Source organism: Podarcis liolepis (assembly GCF_965112155.1).
Source record: "Podarcis liolepis genome assembly, chromosome: 2".
NCBI classification, from domain to species: domain Eukaryota; kingdom Metazoa; phylum Chordata; class Lepidosauria; order Squamata; family Lacertidae; genus Podarcis; species Podarcis liolepis.
In genome coordinates, this window is record NC_139555.1 from 101,808,503 (window position 1) to 101,824,483 (window position 15,981).

General features: G+C 43.0%; 1 protein-coding gene across 8 annotated transcripts in view; it reads right to left on the reverse strand.

Moving 5' to 3' along the window:
- Positions 1–15,981, reverse strand: part of PTPRG (protein tyrosine phosphatase receptor type G) — a 536,428-nt gene that overhangs the window by 98,632 nt on the left and 421,815 nt on the right. For all 8 annotated transcript variants that reach the window (XM_083491124.1, XM_083491123.1, XM_083491119.1 and 5 more), the window contains exons 7-8: positions 15,707–15,864; positions 11,688–11,880 (exon numbers count right to left, since the gene is read on the reverse strand). In XM_083491124.1, the coding sequence (XP_083347250.1) occupies positions 11,688–11,880; positions 15,707–15,864 (351 nt within the window). The remainder of the gene's footprint in view (positions 1–11,687; positions 11,881–15,706; positions 15,865–15,981) is intronic.

Consider the following 15,981-nt stretch of genomic DNA (forward strand, 5'->3'; position numbering starts at 1 on the left):
ACAGGAACAGAAATTATTTTTACTACGGCTATAGTACAGTTACTACAGCAGTAAGTTACTCTGAGGGGTTAGGAACGGGCAAACTATAGGAAACAAAAAATGACATTGTGACTGAATGCACTTACAGTGGTGCCTCGCAAGACGAAAAGAATCCGTTCCGCGAGTCTCTTCGTCTTGCGGTTTTTTCGTCTTGCGAAGCAAGCCCATTAGCGGCTTAGCGCTATTAGCGGCTTAGCGGATCAGCTGATAAGCGGCTTAGCAGATCAGCTGATAAGCGGCTTAGCGGCTTGGGGGAAAGGGGGGGAGGAGGAACCCCCCCCGCAGGAACTCGCAAGACATTTTCGTCTTGCGAAGCAAGCCCATAGGAAATTCGTTTTGCGAAGCACCTCCAAAACGGAAAACCCTTTCGTCTAGCGGGTTTTCCGTCTTGCGAGGCATTCGTCTTGCGGGGCACCACTGTACACATTTGGATTGCATTTGGGGATTAGGAAATACGAGCAAGAGGAACAAAAGGGTGTTGCTAAAAGAGGCCATTTAAAAATGCACGTGCTTTTATAGCACATGCACCAAGCCAGTCCACAAGTTTCATTTCTGTTTGCTTTTTTCCCCCTTCAAGATTTTCTCTTGGTTCTCTTGAAATCCATCCAAATTCTTCCTTTTTAAAAAACTGGGATCTGTCACTGTTTTGTTCTCTATGACAGATTGTGTCTACTGTTGAAACAAACGTTCTGCTTAAAAGAACCTCAGGTGGTCTTCTCCCTCTTGTAGCTCCCATAACTACGGGAAATATCTTGCTCATATTTCATGCAAGGGTCACATCCAGACCTTCTCAACCTGCTATAACACATTGTATATGACACACTATAAAACAAGAATTTGGAAACTGAATGAAGACATTCTTCCAGAGACTTTCAGATTCCTGTTATTCATGTCTATGTCTATATACTCTTGGTATTACAGCTTGCTAACTGAGGCTTACAGAGTAGCAGTGACTAACCTGCGATGTTGCTGGAATACAATTCCCAACAGCTCTGAGCATTTCTCATGCTGGCTGGCTCTAATGGGAGTTGGAGGCCACAACATCTGCAAGGCCACAAGTTCCCCATCCCTGCTATGTTGTTATTTAGCCGTTTAGTCATGTCCGACTCTTCGTGACCCCATGGACCAGAGCATGCCAGGCACTCCTGTCTTCCACTGCCTCCCGCAGTTTGTCAAACTCATGTTGGTAGCTTTGAGAACACTGTCCAACCATCTCGTTGTCCTCTGTCGTCCCCTTCTCCTTGTGCCCTCAATCTTTCCCAGGGTCTTTCCCAGGGAGTCTTCTCTTCTCATGAGGTGGCCAAAGTATTGGAGCCTCAGCTTCACGATCTGTCCTTCCAGTGAGCACTCAGGGCTGATTTCCTTCAGGATGGATAGGTTTGATCTTGCAGTCCATGGGACTCCTCCACCACCATAATTCAAAAGCATCAATTCTTTGGCGATCAGCCTTCTTTGTTGGCAAGGTGATGTCTCTGCTTTTTAAGACTCTGTCTAGGTTTGTCATTGCTTTTCTCCCAAGAAGCAGGCATCTTTTAATTTTGTGACTGCTGTTGCCATCTGCATTGATCATGGAACCCAAGAAAGTAAAATATCTCACTGCCAACAACGGGAGCTCACCCCATCGCAGGGATTTGAACCGCTGACCTTCCAATCGGCAAGCCCTAGGCTCAATGGTTTAAACCGCAGCGCCACCTGTGTCCCTTTAGAGGATGGGTAGGTATATATAAAAGGGGAGGGAATCTTTATTAAATTACAAGCAATATGCCCACCAACCACACATGTGCACAGACATGTGGCCACAAGACTGGACTCCCAAGCTTAGGGAAGAGAGTGACTGGCCACCAGAGTAAACTCCCCTTAATGGAAGGCATTTCTTCATTATTGTAAGGCAGAGATGGCTAACCTCTTTTGGCCTAAGGACCACATTTACCTTTCACCAAGCTTCAGGGATGTGTGCTGCCTGCCAGAGGTGGGTTTGGCCAAATGTAGGTGTGGCCAGCCCACCTGACATTCTCACACAAATCTTCCAGGCACACACTCCGCCACAGAAAAACATATTTCCTCCTTGTTAAGTTACTGGGGGGTCATTCAACGCCGAATCACCTGGTGCCATGTGCTCTCATGACTCAGATTTTCTTCTTTTTTTAAAATGTGTAGATACCTATGAGATAACCTCAGATTAATTGTTAAAGATTTTTTTGGTCCAAAATTGGGCGCAGGAGAAATTTTTCAAAATTCTGATTTCTGCGCAATTTAAGTGAATGCAATTTCTGCATCAGTTTAGAAAAAAAAAACTCTGTTTTGCTTATTTTTCAACCAATTGGGCTTATTTTGGTATCAAAATAAGCTAATTTTTGTCTCTTTCAAAAGAAGGTCCAAAAATGGCATTAAGTGCCACAGAAAAGGGTCACCAACCATTCAAAGTGAATTATTGTCATTTTTGTACCTTGGTAGGTTCAATAAGCCATAGCACGCAAACCACAACTAACACACGTATCATACTTTTTTTGTAGAATGGGCTAACCATGAACTTGCTATGTTTTAAAAATAAGAGTGGCTGCTGGTATCACAAAGTCACCAGTGGCTACCAATTCCCCCTTTGTTGTACCTGTAGTACTTATAGGAAATGCTGACAGATTTCGTACACATACATTGTAGCTTCCTTTTACCTCTCAAGTTTCAGAGGTAAGTGATTTAGAAGGAGAACAAGGACAGACAGACTTGCAGAGATGTGGGGGCATTATCACACAAGATACTTAGCCGTCATGCAATTAACAAAAAACTATATATAGAAAATGACGACACCAGGCCCTGTTCTCAGGTTGACACGTCAATGAAACTGTACCAGTGAAGGAAATGGTGAGAAGGAAAAATAGATGACAAGGCGGCAGAAATCTGAAATCCGCACATGATGTACCTTAAAATAATAATAATAATAATAATAATAATAATAATAATAATGGAAAAATCCAAAGGAACCACACTGAAAGATGTGATTAGAATCTTACTGATGTGCCAACACGATGCAAGGTACATTATGAAAAGGAAGCATGTGACGAGGATGTAAATACTGAAGCGGGAGAAGAGAGAATTTGTGTGGAATACTTGAGAAATATCACAGATGCCGATTTAGAGTCAACGCCACTTGGTAGGTGCTAATGTAGTAAAACTATAACTGTTCATTAACTAAGTCTAGGATCACAATTAAAGGTGGCACTTGAAGGCAAATCCCCACGGGTGACAAGCAGCGCCATGCGAGGCTCTGGCGAAGGGCAATCTGGCACCTTTGGGGAGGCAATCAGGCATCTGCGCTGGAGAACTCTGATGTCAAGCGGACCCCTTGGGGGACGCTCGGGTAAGTGTTGTGAAGCTTGCAACAGCACAGTTAATGAGCCCCAAAGCTTTGGAAATGATATAACAAATATACTTCTATAAACAACAATTTATCACCCTAAATCAGAGATACTGAAGGAAAAGATCTACAGGGGGATGAAGAACTCCTAATTCTCAATCATATGTGTGTGATTTTTTTATATTATTTATTTTAAAGGCACCCTGGGTCTAGTTTGCCTCTCTACTTTAGATGTCAACATGTGAAGGCTCAATAACCTGCACTTCTTATGCCTCATTTTGCTTAGTAAGAAACAGCCACAATTAGGTATGTGTACCTAGGGCATCAGGGACACAGGTGGCGCTGTGGTCTAAACCACAGAGCCAAGGGCTTGCCGATCAGAAGGTCAGCGGTTCGAATCAATCCCCAAGACCGGATGAGCTCCCGTTGCTCAGTCCCAGATCCTGCCCACCTAGCAGTTCGAAAGCACGTCAAAGTGCAAGTAGATAAATAGGTACCACTCCGGTAGGAAGGTAAATGGCGTTTCCGTGCGCTGCTCTGGTTTTGCCAGAACCAGATTAGTCATGCTGGCCACATGACCCGGTAGCTGTATGCCGGCTCCCTCGGCCAGTAAAGCGAGATGAGCACCGCAACCCCAGAGTCAGTCACAACTGGACCTAACTGTCAGGGGTCCCTTTACCTTTACCTTGGGCATCACCACCACACCATACATTGAATCCAATTAAGTGAGCTGCCCCCTCCCTGGGGTCAGGTGGGCCACAATCTTGCTGCCCCCCCCCCATTGCACATTCATGATGCACCTTAACTGATGTGTGCAAAGGGTTTGAGATTCTTCGGAGTCTAATAATTCAAACTGAAGTATCCACTCGATTCCACAGACCAGATGTAGCTGTGGTGGAACAGTTTGCTTGGATTTGAGAGTCTATCTGTCAAACCCTCCAACACCTCACTTCCAGCTGAGCAAAGGCCTTAAAGGAAGTACACAAATTAGATACAGCTCGGCCTCAACCAAAGTTTACAGTGTGACCCTAATCCCCTTTGCTACAAAATGGATTTAAATAATCATAAATTGTCAGGACAGTACAAGAAGAATGCCTCACTGCATGTCTATATCCTCCCCAAATTGTCTCTTTTGCTGTAAAACGTTTGAGACTGGGAAGATAGAACAAGTTTGGCCTGCTTGTATTTCTAAAGGCAAGACCTTAAAAAAGAAAAAAATACCTTTTTAAAGTCCTGGAAACCTGGAGCTGGAACTGCTCCCTGAAAGCACCTCCAAAAGAGCAAATCCTCATGCGCAGAGCAAATTACTCTGATTTTCAGAAGAAAAGGGCTGCTTTTGCAGACATTTATTCCTAGAGACACCTAGCTTCTGCCAGTTTACGAGCACCTTCTATGTTTTGCATTTAGATTCCCCACTGATGGGCATGCATTGTTGGGGATATCTAGATCAACAGCAGGAATACCTCCAGACCTTGGCCCTGGAGTTGAATCACACCTCTGACAGTGCAGTGATGATTTGCTGGCATTATTATGAGCAACATTATGCTGGTTTCATTGACAGACACTAATAAATGTTGAAAAGCAAGAGTGCTTGTCTGTAATCCACAGCCCACTTACTCTGGAGTAGTGCCATAAAAAGAAAATAAAAGTCTATGGCACTAAAGTGGGTTGTGGCCATTCTCCATTACTTAATATGGGATGTGTGGCTTTATTTACTACTTGTCAGTCCAGGATCAATAAATCATATACAAGTTCAGGTTATTCTGACTGCCAGATCAGATTTGCACATCACTTTCAGATCTAAAATGCTGCAAAGAAGTCACGTTTTCACCTTGTTGACAATTTTAAGAGTCAGTCTTGATTTACAGTGACAGGAGACAGAAAATAAAACAACATGCTCTGGAAAATAAAAAAAGGCTTACTGTAGACTCACAGTAAGAACCATAAAAGTCTGGGAAACCTACTGATCAAACTGCTAAGGACCCTTTCATAGCCTTCTTGATATATATTTTTTTATTGGTCAGATTGGAATATCTGTATGCTGCTTTTCCAACAACAATGCTAAGCTCAAACCATCTCACAATAACAACAACATTAAAAAGCAACATTATAATCACTATAATCATATAAAAACCACAACAGCATATAAATAAGGCAATAAACAAATCATTTCATCCAACAAGTAATAAAATTCAATACAAACGCATAGCAATTCAAAACAGCAGAAATGGCTGCTAAGCACCATCCCTGTACCTGTTGACATACTATCTCTGGGAAGGGGCTAAGCTTCCTTTGTTAATGGTAGCACAGTGATGACAAAATCACTTCTACTGGCAAAAATGTAAGCAGGTGGGTCTGCATTTCATCTGCTGTGAAAGATATTCCTGAATATTCCAAGTCTGAATGAAAATACTGTTCTTGCCAGACCAGAATTCCTATCTCCAGACTTGTGAGAACAGAAAGCGGCGACTCAGTTGCGGGGAAAGATAAGGGCGGAATTGGACCAAGACTAAGGGGACTAGGAGGCTGGGAAGGAAGCAAGGATCTTGGCTGGAGGATGGAGTACTTGAAAGAGTTCAGAAAAAGGGCAGGAAGATAAGAATCCGGATCTGGTACAGGTCACAAATGATAAGGGTACTTCCACAAAAGACATGAATAAATACTTCAGAAAAGCAGACATCCAAAACATAGGAAGCTGCCTCGTAGACTATTGATCCATTGAGATCAGCACTGTCTGCTCCAACCTTCCTCAACCTAGTGCTTTCCAGATGTTGTTGGACTACAACTCCCATCATCCCCAGTCAGACACGGGAGTTGAAGTAGTCCAATGATATCTGGAGCGGACTAGTTTGGGGAAAGCTGGTCTGCTCTGACCGGTCGCAGCTCTCCAGGGCCTAAGGACATGCAGTGAGTTCATGACTTAGGTGAAATCTGAACAGGGAGTGCTAAAAAAACGTTACGGCTTTGCACTGCTTCCACTGTCGGAGGCAGTGATGCTTCTGAATACCAGTTGCTGGAAGCCACAGGAGGGGACAGGGCTCTTGTGCTCAGATCCTGCTTGCCAGTTTCCCACAGGCATCTGGATGGCCACTGTGAGAACGGGGTGCTCAATCCCAGGAACAACAACTGAAATTTCTACACACACACACACACACACACACACACACACACACACGGGCCAGTGCAAATGCACCCTGATACTTCTGCTGTTATTCTCTGACACCAACAACAAGGATGTTAGTCAGCGTGTGACCAAAGCTCTTCTATTTTTGTTTGCCAGTAAAAAAATAATAATCTATGTCCGCAGTGCTTTTGTGAATGGATGACACCACAGAGGGATGTAGTGATGTTAGGAGTTGAATAAACAAGCTGAGCTTCTTCTGCTCATGGATCTTGACTTCAAGTCATTTCATTTATATGTCAGCAGCTCAGGATGTGCAGCAGATCAGCCATTTCGTTTCCTCCCTCACCTTTGCTGAGGCAAAGGCTGCAGGAGAGTCACATTGCTGTCTCTCAGCAACAAATACAAGCCAGCCCTGTCACCTTCAGAGGGAGGCATGACAATTCATTTCAGACTGGAAACCCTGGGAGAGCGTATTTCTTTTCTCCCAAGTTTGCAAAAATGCACCTAGAGCTTGTTGTCCACTTAGCACGCCAACCAAGCCTGAGAGAACTGCATCCCATTTGTCACTGCAGACAGTGTCTTAACCACAAGCAGCCACTCAAGGACAAGCTGGCCTGAAATGAGCAATCATCACCCCATGTGCCCCACTAAAGGACAGAATAGGGGTGTCCCTGGGAGAAATCGCCCAGCCACCCAGGAAACAGAACTATTCCAGAGTGTGTGGTTTCATATAACAGCTCTGCCAGTCCACTACTGGTGGGCAGGGGGAGGACAGAAATCTGCGCTGGCATAATTCACAAGGCATAGGGGTGAAGAGCTCAAATAGCTGCTCAGTCTAAGATGGAGCAAAACGCCAACAGCCGTCGCCAAGACACCTGGAGACCTGGGCTCAAATCCTAGCTCCCATTTGGTCTTGGCGACCTGAATTCACAGATCATTTTGACATGGTGATCTTTGTCATGTTGTACTAGACCAGGCTTCCTCAAACTCAGCTCTCCAGATGCTCTGAGATTACAGTTCCCATAATCCCTGACCACTGGTCCTGCTAGCTAGGGATCATGGGAGTTGTAGGCCAAAAACATCTGGAGGGCCAAGTGTGAGGAAGCCTGTATTAGACATAACTAGTGAAACATCTCCAGCATATGTTTGAGATTACCAAAGAATCTGCCTTATGCTGACTATTGATCTACCCAGCCCAGTATTGTTTATTCTGATTGCCAAGGGTTCATCAAAGCACTTTTGCCTAGCACTGCTACCTACCGAAGATCCTTCTGGCACCATCATCTACAGAAGCCATTCCATGCGGCTCTAATATAAGACAGGGAGAATGATGGAACTGCAGGGCCTCTCCTTCAACTGTGCAGGGAGAACAGCAACTTTAGGATTCTCTCTTTGAAATCTATTAATTCCAGTTGCTCATGACAAGAGTTATGTAGCTAAGAAACAGTACCCAAGTTTGCTATATCTTCTCTCCTTCCTCCACAACCTCTTTTCCTTTTGTGTTGTGTCTTTAAGATGATAAGCTTGGGGGCAGGGGCTGTCTTATCAGTGACATTTGGCAAGCTGCTCTGGGGCCTTTTTCTTCTGAAGACTGGGGAAAAAATACCCTGTGCTCCATTTTGGAGGAAGGCTGGGACAAAAAGCTATAAAATAAGATAAATATAAAATAAACAGAATATGCGCTGCAGAAAGTTTCCTAATTCAGGCTGAGCCACACAAATCACATGGGAAGCTGCATGTGCTGTGCTTTCGACTATAAATGTCACAGTATCACTGTAGTAATTCAGTTGGGTCAATGACATAAACCATGCAAAAACATTTTGTGTGAATCAGACCTCAGAGACGCCTTTGCCCAGAATGGAATCAGTCAGCTACTTAATGTTCTATGCATGGAGAAAATGAATCAATGTGATGCACCTCGTCCAAGATTTCAAGAGCCTTTGACCAGGCACTTTATGATGCAAATCAGTAGTTTTGGTTTAAAGGATCAGCACTGTGGAGACCCAAGTTCACATCCATGCTCAGCAATGAAGTACAGATGATGAGCTTACCAAGTGGCAAAGATGTCTAACATGCCTCTGCTTTGTCAAATGGATTAATGGACACATGGTGGGATTTTTCTCACCTACCATGCATTTTTGCATGTGGTAAAAACTGGGGTAAGACTTCTTCACTTCAACCCTTTGGCAAATTGGCTTCCTGTATTGGGCAAGCATATGTTAACCACAAATATATTTTAACCCCTTCTTTGGTGCGTTAAAGTTAGAAGAGAAAATGGGTCACTTCAGTAGCAACACCACCCTCTTCTCTGATGGTGGGCATTATACAGATTTAGAGAGCTGGACAGATGGAAAACAACAGACCTGAGCCCCTGGGACAAGGATCTAAGGGAAAATCTAAGCAAACAGGAAGACCTGTAATTGAGGAACACTTATAGATACGAGTTTCAATGCTAACCAGGTTGACTGTTACCCAGGCAAAGACTTAGCCTGACACAGAAGAGTCTGGGTGGAGTCACTCTGGAGCCTGAGGAGGTATCATAGCCTGAGGAACCATCTGACCTAGAGCTCTCGGTGCCTCAATATGAGGCAGCATAGCACAGATTTAAAAGTTCCCAGTTTGTCACACACTTCTCATCTGGAGAAAGAGCATCATTTCAGTACTGCATTAGCTATATGTGGACTCTGTCCACGCCAGGGATTGGGGAACCTATGGTCCTCCTGACATAGGCCTTCCTCAACTGCAGTTCCTATTCTCCTGGACCACTGGCCCTGCTGGCTGGGGCTGATGGGAACTGGAATCCTGCTGCATCTAGTGTACCATGGGTCCCCAGCCCTGTTCTGAACCCTTTATGGATGTAACACCCCTAGCACTATAGAGCTGTTTTCAGCCTGGAAACGAGTGTGGAGCCAGAAAAAGGCAGCGTGGCCAGAAGCACTGAGCACTTGATGATACGGCTGTTTCATCATTTCCACACCATCGATCGAGATGAACTCTATCCAGGCATTCACCCCAAGTGGTAAAGCTTCTTAAATACTGTACAACGTGTTACCAAGGCACCGGGGCTGCTCTCAAAACAAAAAGAAGCCCATTTTGTCACTTTCTTATAATGCAAGCTATTACCTTTCATTAGTGCCCCTGAGGTGAGCAACCCACAGCCAATAAATATTAATGCTTCCTGACAATGATACAACACCGGCTCCAAACACTCATAACCAGAGTGTCATTATTAGGCCTGAGCACGCTACATTTTTTGATTAACCATATTTTTCAGCTCACTTGTGATCTCGATCGTTTCCCCCAAAGCTTTGTTTATGTGCACATATGTACGTGTCGGTGCATGTGGAGTGAATAACAACTCTCCACAGCCCCTCGCTATCTGGGTTCCCTGGGGGAAAGGAAGGCTCACAGAGCCTGCTTGCTTTGTTTATGTCTGATCTCCATGAGGCAGGCTGCATGCCTTTTCAGGACATGCCACAAAGCATGTGAGGCCAGTTTGCATACTGACCTCACATGTGGTGTGTCCCATGATACATTGGGTCAATGTGCCTCAGCTAGTGTGTGAGTTAGTACAGTATAGGTATATCTATCTGCATAGCAGATTGAGCTATATATATCAATAGGGACCGTCATGGTTGTGAGTCCTGAAAGACTTGTTCCCTGCCTTGTAGGCCTTTTTCCACCTGGCCTGGAAAGGCAGGACCCTCAGTGACTCCAGCTACAAAAGCTGAGGCTGCTGAAGAGGCCAGAGGCCATCTTGGCTGATTCTTAGTGCAGACCCAAGTCAATGAGCCTGAGCTTCCACAGCTGCCACTCACCATGATTGGCAGCACTGGCAGTAACAGCTAGGTTCAATGCTGATAGGTTCAACAGATAGGTTCAATGCTTATGGTAACATTTTATTTTCTTCCCAACTATGTTGCTTTAAATGTGCATTTTACATCTGACTTCCTTTAGTAGTGTTTGTTTTCTTTTGAAATGTTTAGGATTTTTCTTTTGTTGACTTTGCTGCATTAAATGTGCTTTCTGTAGTCAGCCTCCTTTGTAACGTTTTATTTTGAAATCTTTTAAGATAATATTTTAGCTTCCTGTTAAATGTGTTGCATTGAATGTACACTTTTAGCTTGACTTACTTCAGCAATGTTTTATTCTGGATTGTTCAATTTGATCTTTTAATGCAGTAAGTTGCTTTGAGATTTTTTCCCTTAAAACTTTAAAGCAGTAGAGAAATGAATAATAACAGCAACAATATACTACCTTTTATGGGATTTTAAATTTCAGCAGCTTTGGGAAACAATATAATTGATTGATTGATTGATTGATTGATTGATTTGCTAATTAAATTAGGGATTCCTCAGGAAACCTCAATAATTTTCATTACGAAACAAAACTGCCTCCTGAAGCCAGCGGGACAATCAGTGTGACAGCATCCTAGAGACATGGAAAATCTAAAAAGCAACTTAAGCAGAAAGTGTGCTTCATTTAAGGTTTCTGCTTTTCAGCACTTTTACGGAAATAAATGCTTAGCAAAACGTGGGCCCTCTGTAAAGCCTGAAATATCAGTGTACGCATTGGAAGTGGCAGGAGCTACTACCCCAGGAATAGAACGATTGTCTTGTGTTTGTTTTAAGCTGTGATGGCCTTTGTCTATGACCGATAAAGGTGGTATCCCATCAGATCACAAGTATTAAAATAAAACAAAACAAAATAAAATTGGGGGGACGCAAGCCTCCCATGTTAGGAACATCACATTTTTGTCTTTTTGTGAAATCAAGGTTCACAAGCCGATCCTTCTGTATATGCCAAAGCAGCATGAAATGTCACAGCATTGCTTAGAGTGGTGTCCAAGTGTTTTCCATTCAGATTATTAATGCAACAGTCTGGAAGAGCCTCTCATCTTGCTGAGGTTCCTTAATACCCTACCCTCAACCTAACCTCCTGCTTTAGATTGTGGCAGTACAAGTCTGCTTTCCTGGACATGTCTGATGGGCTCACAACAGTGGTTCATCTGGAGGCCAGGTGGGTCGGAGATGTGCTTTTTAAACAAAGCATATTCGCAGAAAAGTGCAACAGTATAGTGATGCAGCCCTGAATAGCTTGTGTGAAGAAAAACCCCAAAAGAGCTAAAGGCACAACATTTCCCCTTGTTTTAAATGGTGTACCCCATTCTACCTTTGGAGGCTTCAGTGCCAAGTGGGTTTTCGAAGCTGCTGGTTGTAATTTGGCTCCAAGCGTCCTTCACAGCAGATTTGGAAACTACCCTGTTGTTGAGGCTCTGCTGAGGCCGGAAGTTATTCCTCAGGTATTCCACAGACTTGACGTGGTCTTGCTGTTCCGTGGTAAATATGGAATAGAACGCTTCCAGCTGAATGTAGCAAACCAGCATGAGGGGAAAGAAAAAGGAAGGGGGGGAAAGGAGGGGGCATTAATTAGGGGGGGAAACCAATGTGGCAAAATCTGGGCAGCTGATAAGAATGCAAAATGGCAGGAAGTACTGATGCCAAGACTGATAAATCAAACAGGAAACCAGGCTGCCCGCTGAAATCACTGCCAACAGCTTTATCTAGCCCCATTTTTAGCCTGCCAAGCGAGCAAACACTTTAGAAACCCTCTACAAAGTTAGTGTCTGGAGGAGGCAAGAAAAATATTCTTTCCTAGCCTCTCTGTACTGTATGTACTTACAGATATATACAGCCCCCTCTTTTGTTTTATAAGGCATTGTGTATGTGTGTTTTACTATTATCCTGCAGAAGAGGGGCACACATTCAATACACAAATCACAGCTCAGCACACAGCCATTCCATCTTTCCATTATTTGTGTTTACAGCAGTATCTAGAAGGGCCAGCGGTTGCTAGAGTAGAGGGACCTATTGTGCTGCAAGCTGTAGATACTATAAAAGCTTGGCCCTGCCACACAGAGATAACAAACTTAGCGCTAGATGGACAGAATGAGGAAGGGGCTAAAAAGAGGGATTGAGGGGGACGATTACTGCTCTGAAGATAGGAGCAAAGCTGGAAATGGATCTTGCTCCTTTCAACCTCCCTAATGCTCCACTTCAGTGTTTGCCAACCTGGTGCCCTCCAGCTGTTTTGGATGACAACTCTCATCAGCATCAGCCAGGAGGTTATGCTGGAGTTGTAAGTTGTGGAACTCCCTCACCACAGAGGTGCATAGCGTAACTTCATAACACAGTTTTCGGAAGACGGAGAAGATGCACTTCTTTACCTTGGCTTTTCACATGTGAGATGTATATTTTTAGGACCCAACTTATTTCTTAGACTATAAGTGGTTTTAAACTGTTTTTTAATATTGTCTTTTAGCTGTCATAACCCACCCTGGGACCTTAGGGTAATAATAATCCAAAGCAACAAGAGCCTCAAGCTGGCAAAGACACTGAACCACATGTCTGACACAGCTCTTTGCTGCGCCAGTTTTCATCTCTAAAGTACTCTAAGAGAAAAGATCGTCTGCACTTAGGTCCAATTACAAGTCATAGAAAACTGGGCAAAAGAAGGCCATGTGCAGTGAAAAGCATGTGTGTGTGTGTGTGTGTGTGTGTGTGTGTGCGCGCGCGCGTGCACACACACACACACAAACCAAGCTTGCAAATTGTTTTTGACAAACACTTTAAAAATTCATTTATTTCCCATTGCTTGAAGAACTACCTTCATGAGTGAAACTGATGAAGCAATTTTGATTTTCACCCAAAATGTCCAGGCCCTTGAAAGCACCAGGTTGTTCAAGATCAAACCATATTTGTTTCTAATACATTTCCAGAACCAACCTATAAAAATGGCAATATATTTTCCAGGATGTATAATGCGATTGCATATGTAGACTGCATTTTTATGTATTTGCGTTGGCAAACTCTGTCAAGTCAAACATTTCATTAAAACGCCGACAACCTGTAACCCACAGAGGTATAAAAGTGTGTAAACACTTTCCTGAAGTGGGCTGTGGTGAATATGGAAGGAAAAAAAAATCAGAGGAAAACTAATGGAATGAATAATAACAGTGGCAGCAGCTTACATTTTTCAAGCAAAGATGTGTTCTTGGCTGCAGCTAGTAAGGCTGGGCTCTGTGAGTTCCCTGAATAATGCTTCAATCGGTTTTAGATTATGAGAAGAGGGACTCATTGTATAGCCAGGAAAGTAAGGTGTGAAAATAGGACAGCTGCATATTAGCTAAAAGGCTTGGAGGTGGAGAACTTGAAGGAACATCTTCCGCCATACCAGCCTGCCAGCAAGTTAAGATACTTAGCTGGTATCCTTCTTTATGTACCTCCTGCTCTGGAGTGGGGTGAGGGTATATGGAGGTGGTACCCCAGTTGTGGAGTGCTCTCTCCAAAGAAGAACGCCAAGCCTTTAGTGATCTCAACTTAAGCTAGGCAGTTGAAAGCTACTAAAAATCTTATGAATGCAGCTTTGAAAAGTACAAGTAGATTAAAAATGATGAGTTCAGCATAACAAGAGAAACACGCTTTGAGATATATGCTGCAAGGGACAAACTGAGGATTTATTTATTTTTTAAGATATGTTAATCTACTAAGGGCCTTCTCGGTAGTGGCACCCTCCCTGTGGAACACCCTCCCTTCAGATGTCAAGCAGATAAAGAACTATACAACTTTTAGAACACATCTGAAGGCAGCCCTGTATCAGGAAGTTGTTAATGTCTGATGCTTTATTATGTTTTATATATTCTGTAAGCCACCCAGAGTGGCTGGGGAAACCCAGCCAGATGGGTGGGGTATGAATAAAATTATTATTATTATTATTATTATTATTATTATTATTATTATTAATAATAATAATAATAATAATTCTTCCCCTATTCATCTCACCTATTGACTTAGCAAGGCGGGATGGTGGTGGAGCACATATTATATCTATGAGTCTCCAAAATGCCCACTATGTGGCAGCTTAGATCTTCTGCTACTCATGTTTTACCATCTGTAGACTTCCCAAATTAAACAGAGATTATTTGACAAGGGTTGGCGGGGTCTAGCAGATTATATGACATTTATGAACTGAGCTACTGAATTGTTATAGCTTTGACTCACTGGTGATACAGAAGCCAAAGTTTGCTGGCATTTAATATTCAGCATGAATAGAATGAAACTAGTGTTCATCTATACAGGCAGCACAAGATTATTCAGTTTTAGAAGTGATCAAAAATGCCCAGTATCCAAAACTCTGAACTCCAGCAGTAAACAGAAAATACACTTGTTGATTAGATCTAATCCATTTCTTGGATTCTGGAGACAGGACAGGGCAAGAAACTGGGAAAAGGTAAATGATTTGGAGTGCCCTCTGAGTAAAACAACTGAGAAACAGTGGACTTCACTGTTGGCTTGTTGCGTACATCTACCTCTGTCAAGGGGGAGCTATTGAATATTTACACTCATTCATTCGGTAAGATCAAGTGACTTTTTACATGAGCAGTTCCCTCTCAGATGCCTCTGTTGCAATGAGGTGTATTAACACAAGCAAATAAAAGGCAGGGTAGACTTTAGCAAGGAGACATTTTGAAAACAAAGGTTTTAAATGTCAAAGCCTTTTTAATTGTTAAACATTTAGCTGCATATTTCCACGTTATTACTCAGGGATGTCTCTCAATGAAAATGCCACTCACTGCCTTGATCTACAACAAGCCTCCTATGCATTCACTTTAAGGTTCTTGTTCCAGAGGCACACTAATGGCAGCTTTGTGATGTTGTAAAAACAACAACAGACAAAGTTGGTAAATTAACTAAAGCATTACTTTCCTTCCGTAATTAGCCCAAACTACTAAATCTGTGTCTGTGTACTTAGCTGAGTGTCACGGAAGAAACATGAAGAGAGTGAAAGAAGAAAAGATTCTGTGTAAATATTTAGACCACAGTTCAAATGTATCTGAACAGAATGATAATAGCTAAGATCATTTGGAAGGAAATAGAATGTCATGTTCTATTATCTTCTCGTGTCGAGCGGCTCATGCTCAGAGAACAATAAAACAAAATTAGCCAACTTCCTTTTCCATCAACAATATTTTTTTGTGCATTCCTCCTCCTAAAAATTCAATTTTATGGGCCATGCCCAAAATGAAAAGGATCGGAAATCTAGATGCAGCTTAAGTATCAGGGACTGGGTGGAAAAGAGCAAGGAGTAAAAAAACAATGAACCAGGCAAACTCTTTGTGGATTCAAACCTACCTGGCGATAAGAGATAGGAACAGGCATGCGAAAAACAATCCATTCCACAATCTCACTGCACGGAGGGGTGGTCAGTGACCCTGTATACCGATAATAACTTCCCAGAGATGCTGGCAGGACTTCCCTTAAGACGAAAGGGTCCAAGAAGGTCTCTTTCTCTGTAAAAATAAAAACAGAAGCAAAATGGTGTGACTTTAAAGTGATGGGCAACACGAATTAGTCAGAATCTATTTTACACACCTCCAGCCATATCCTGTGATTTTGGTTTCCTGCTA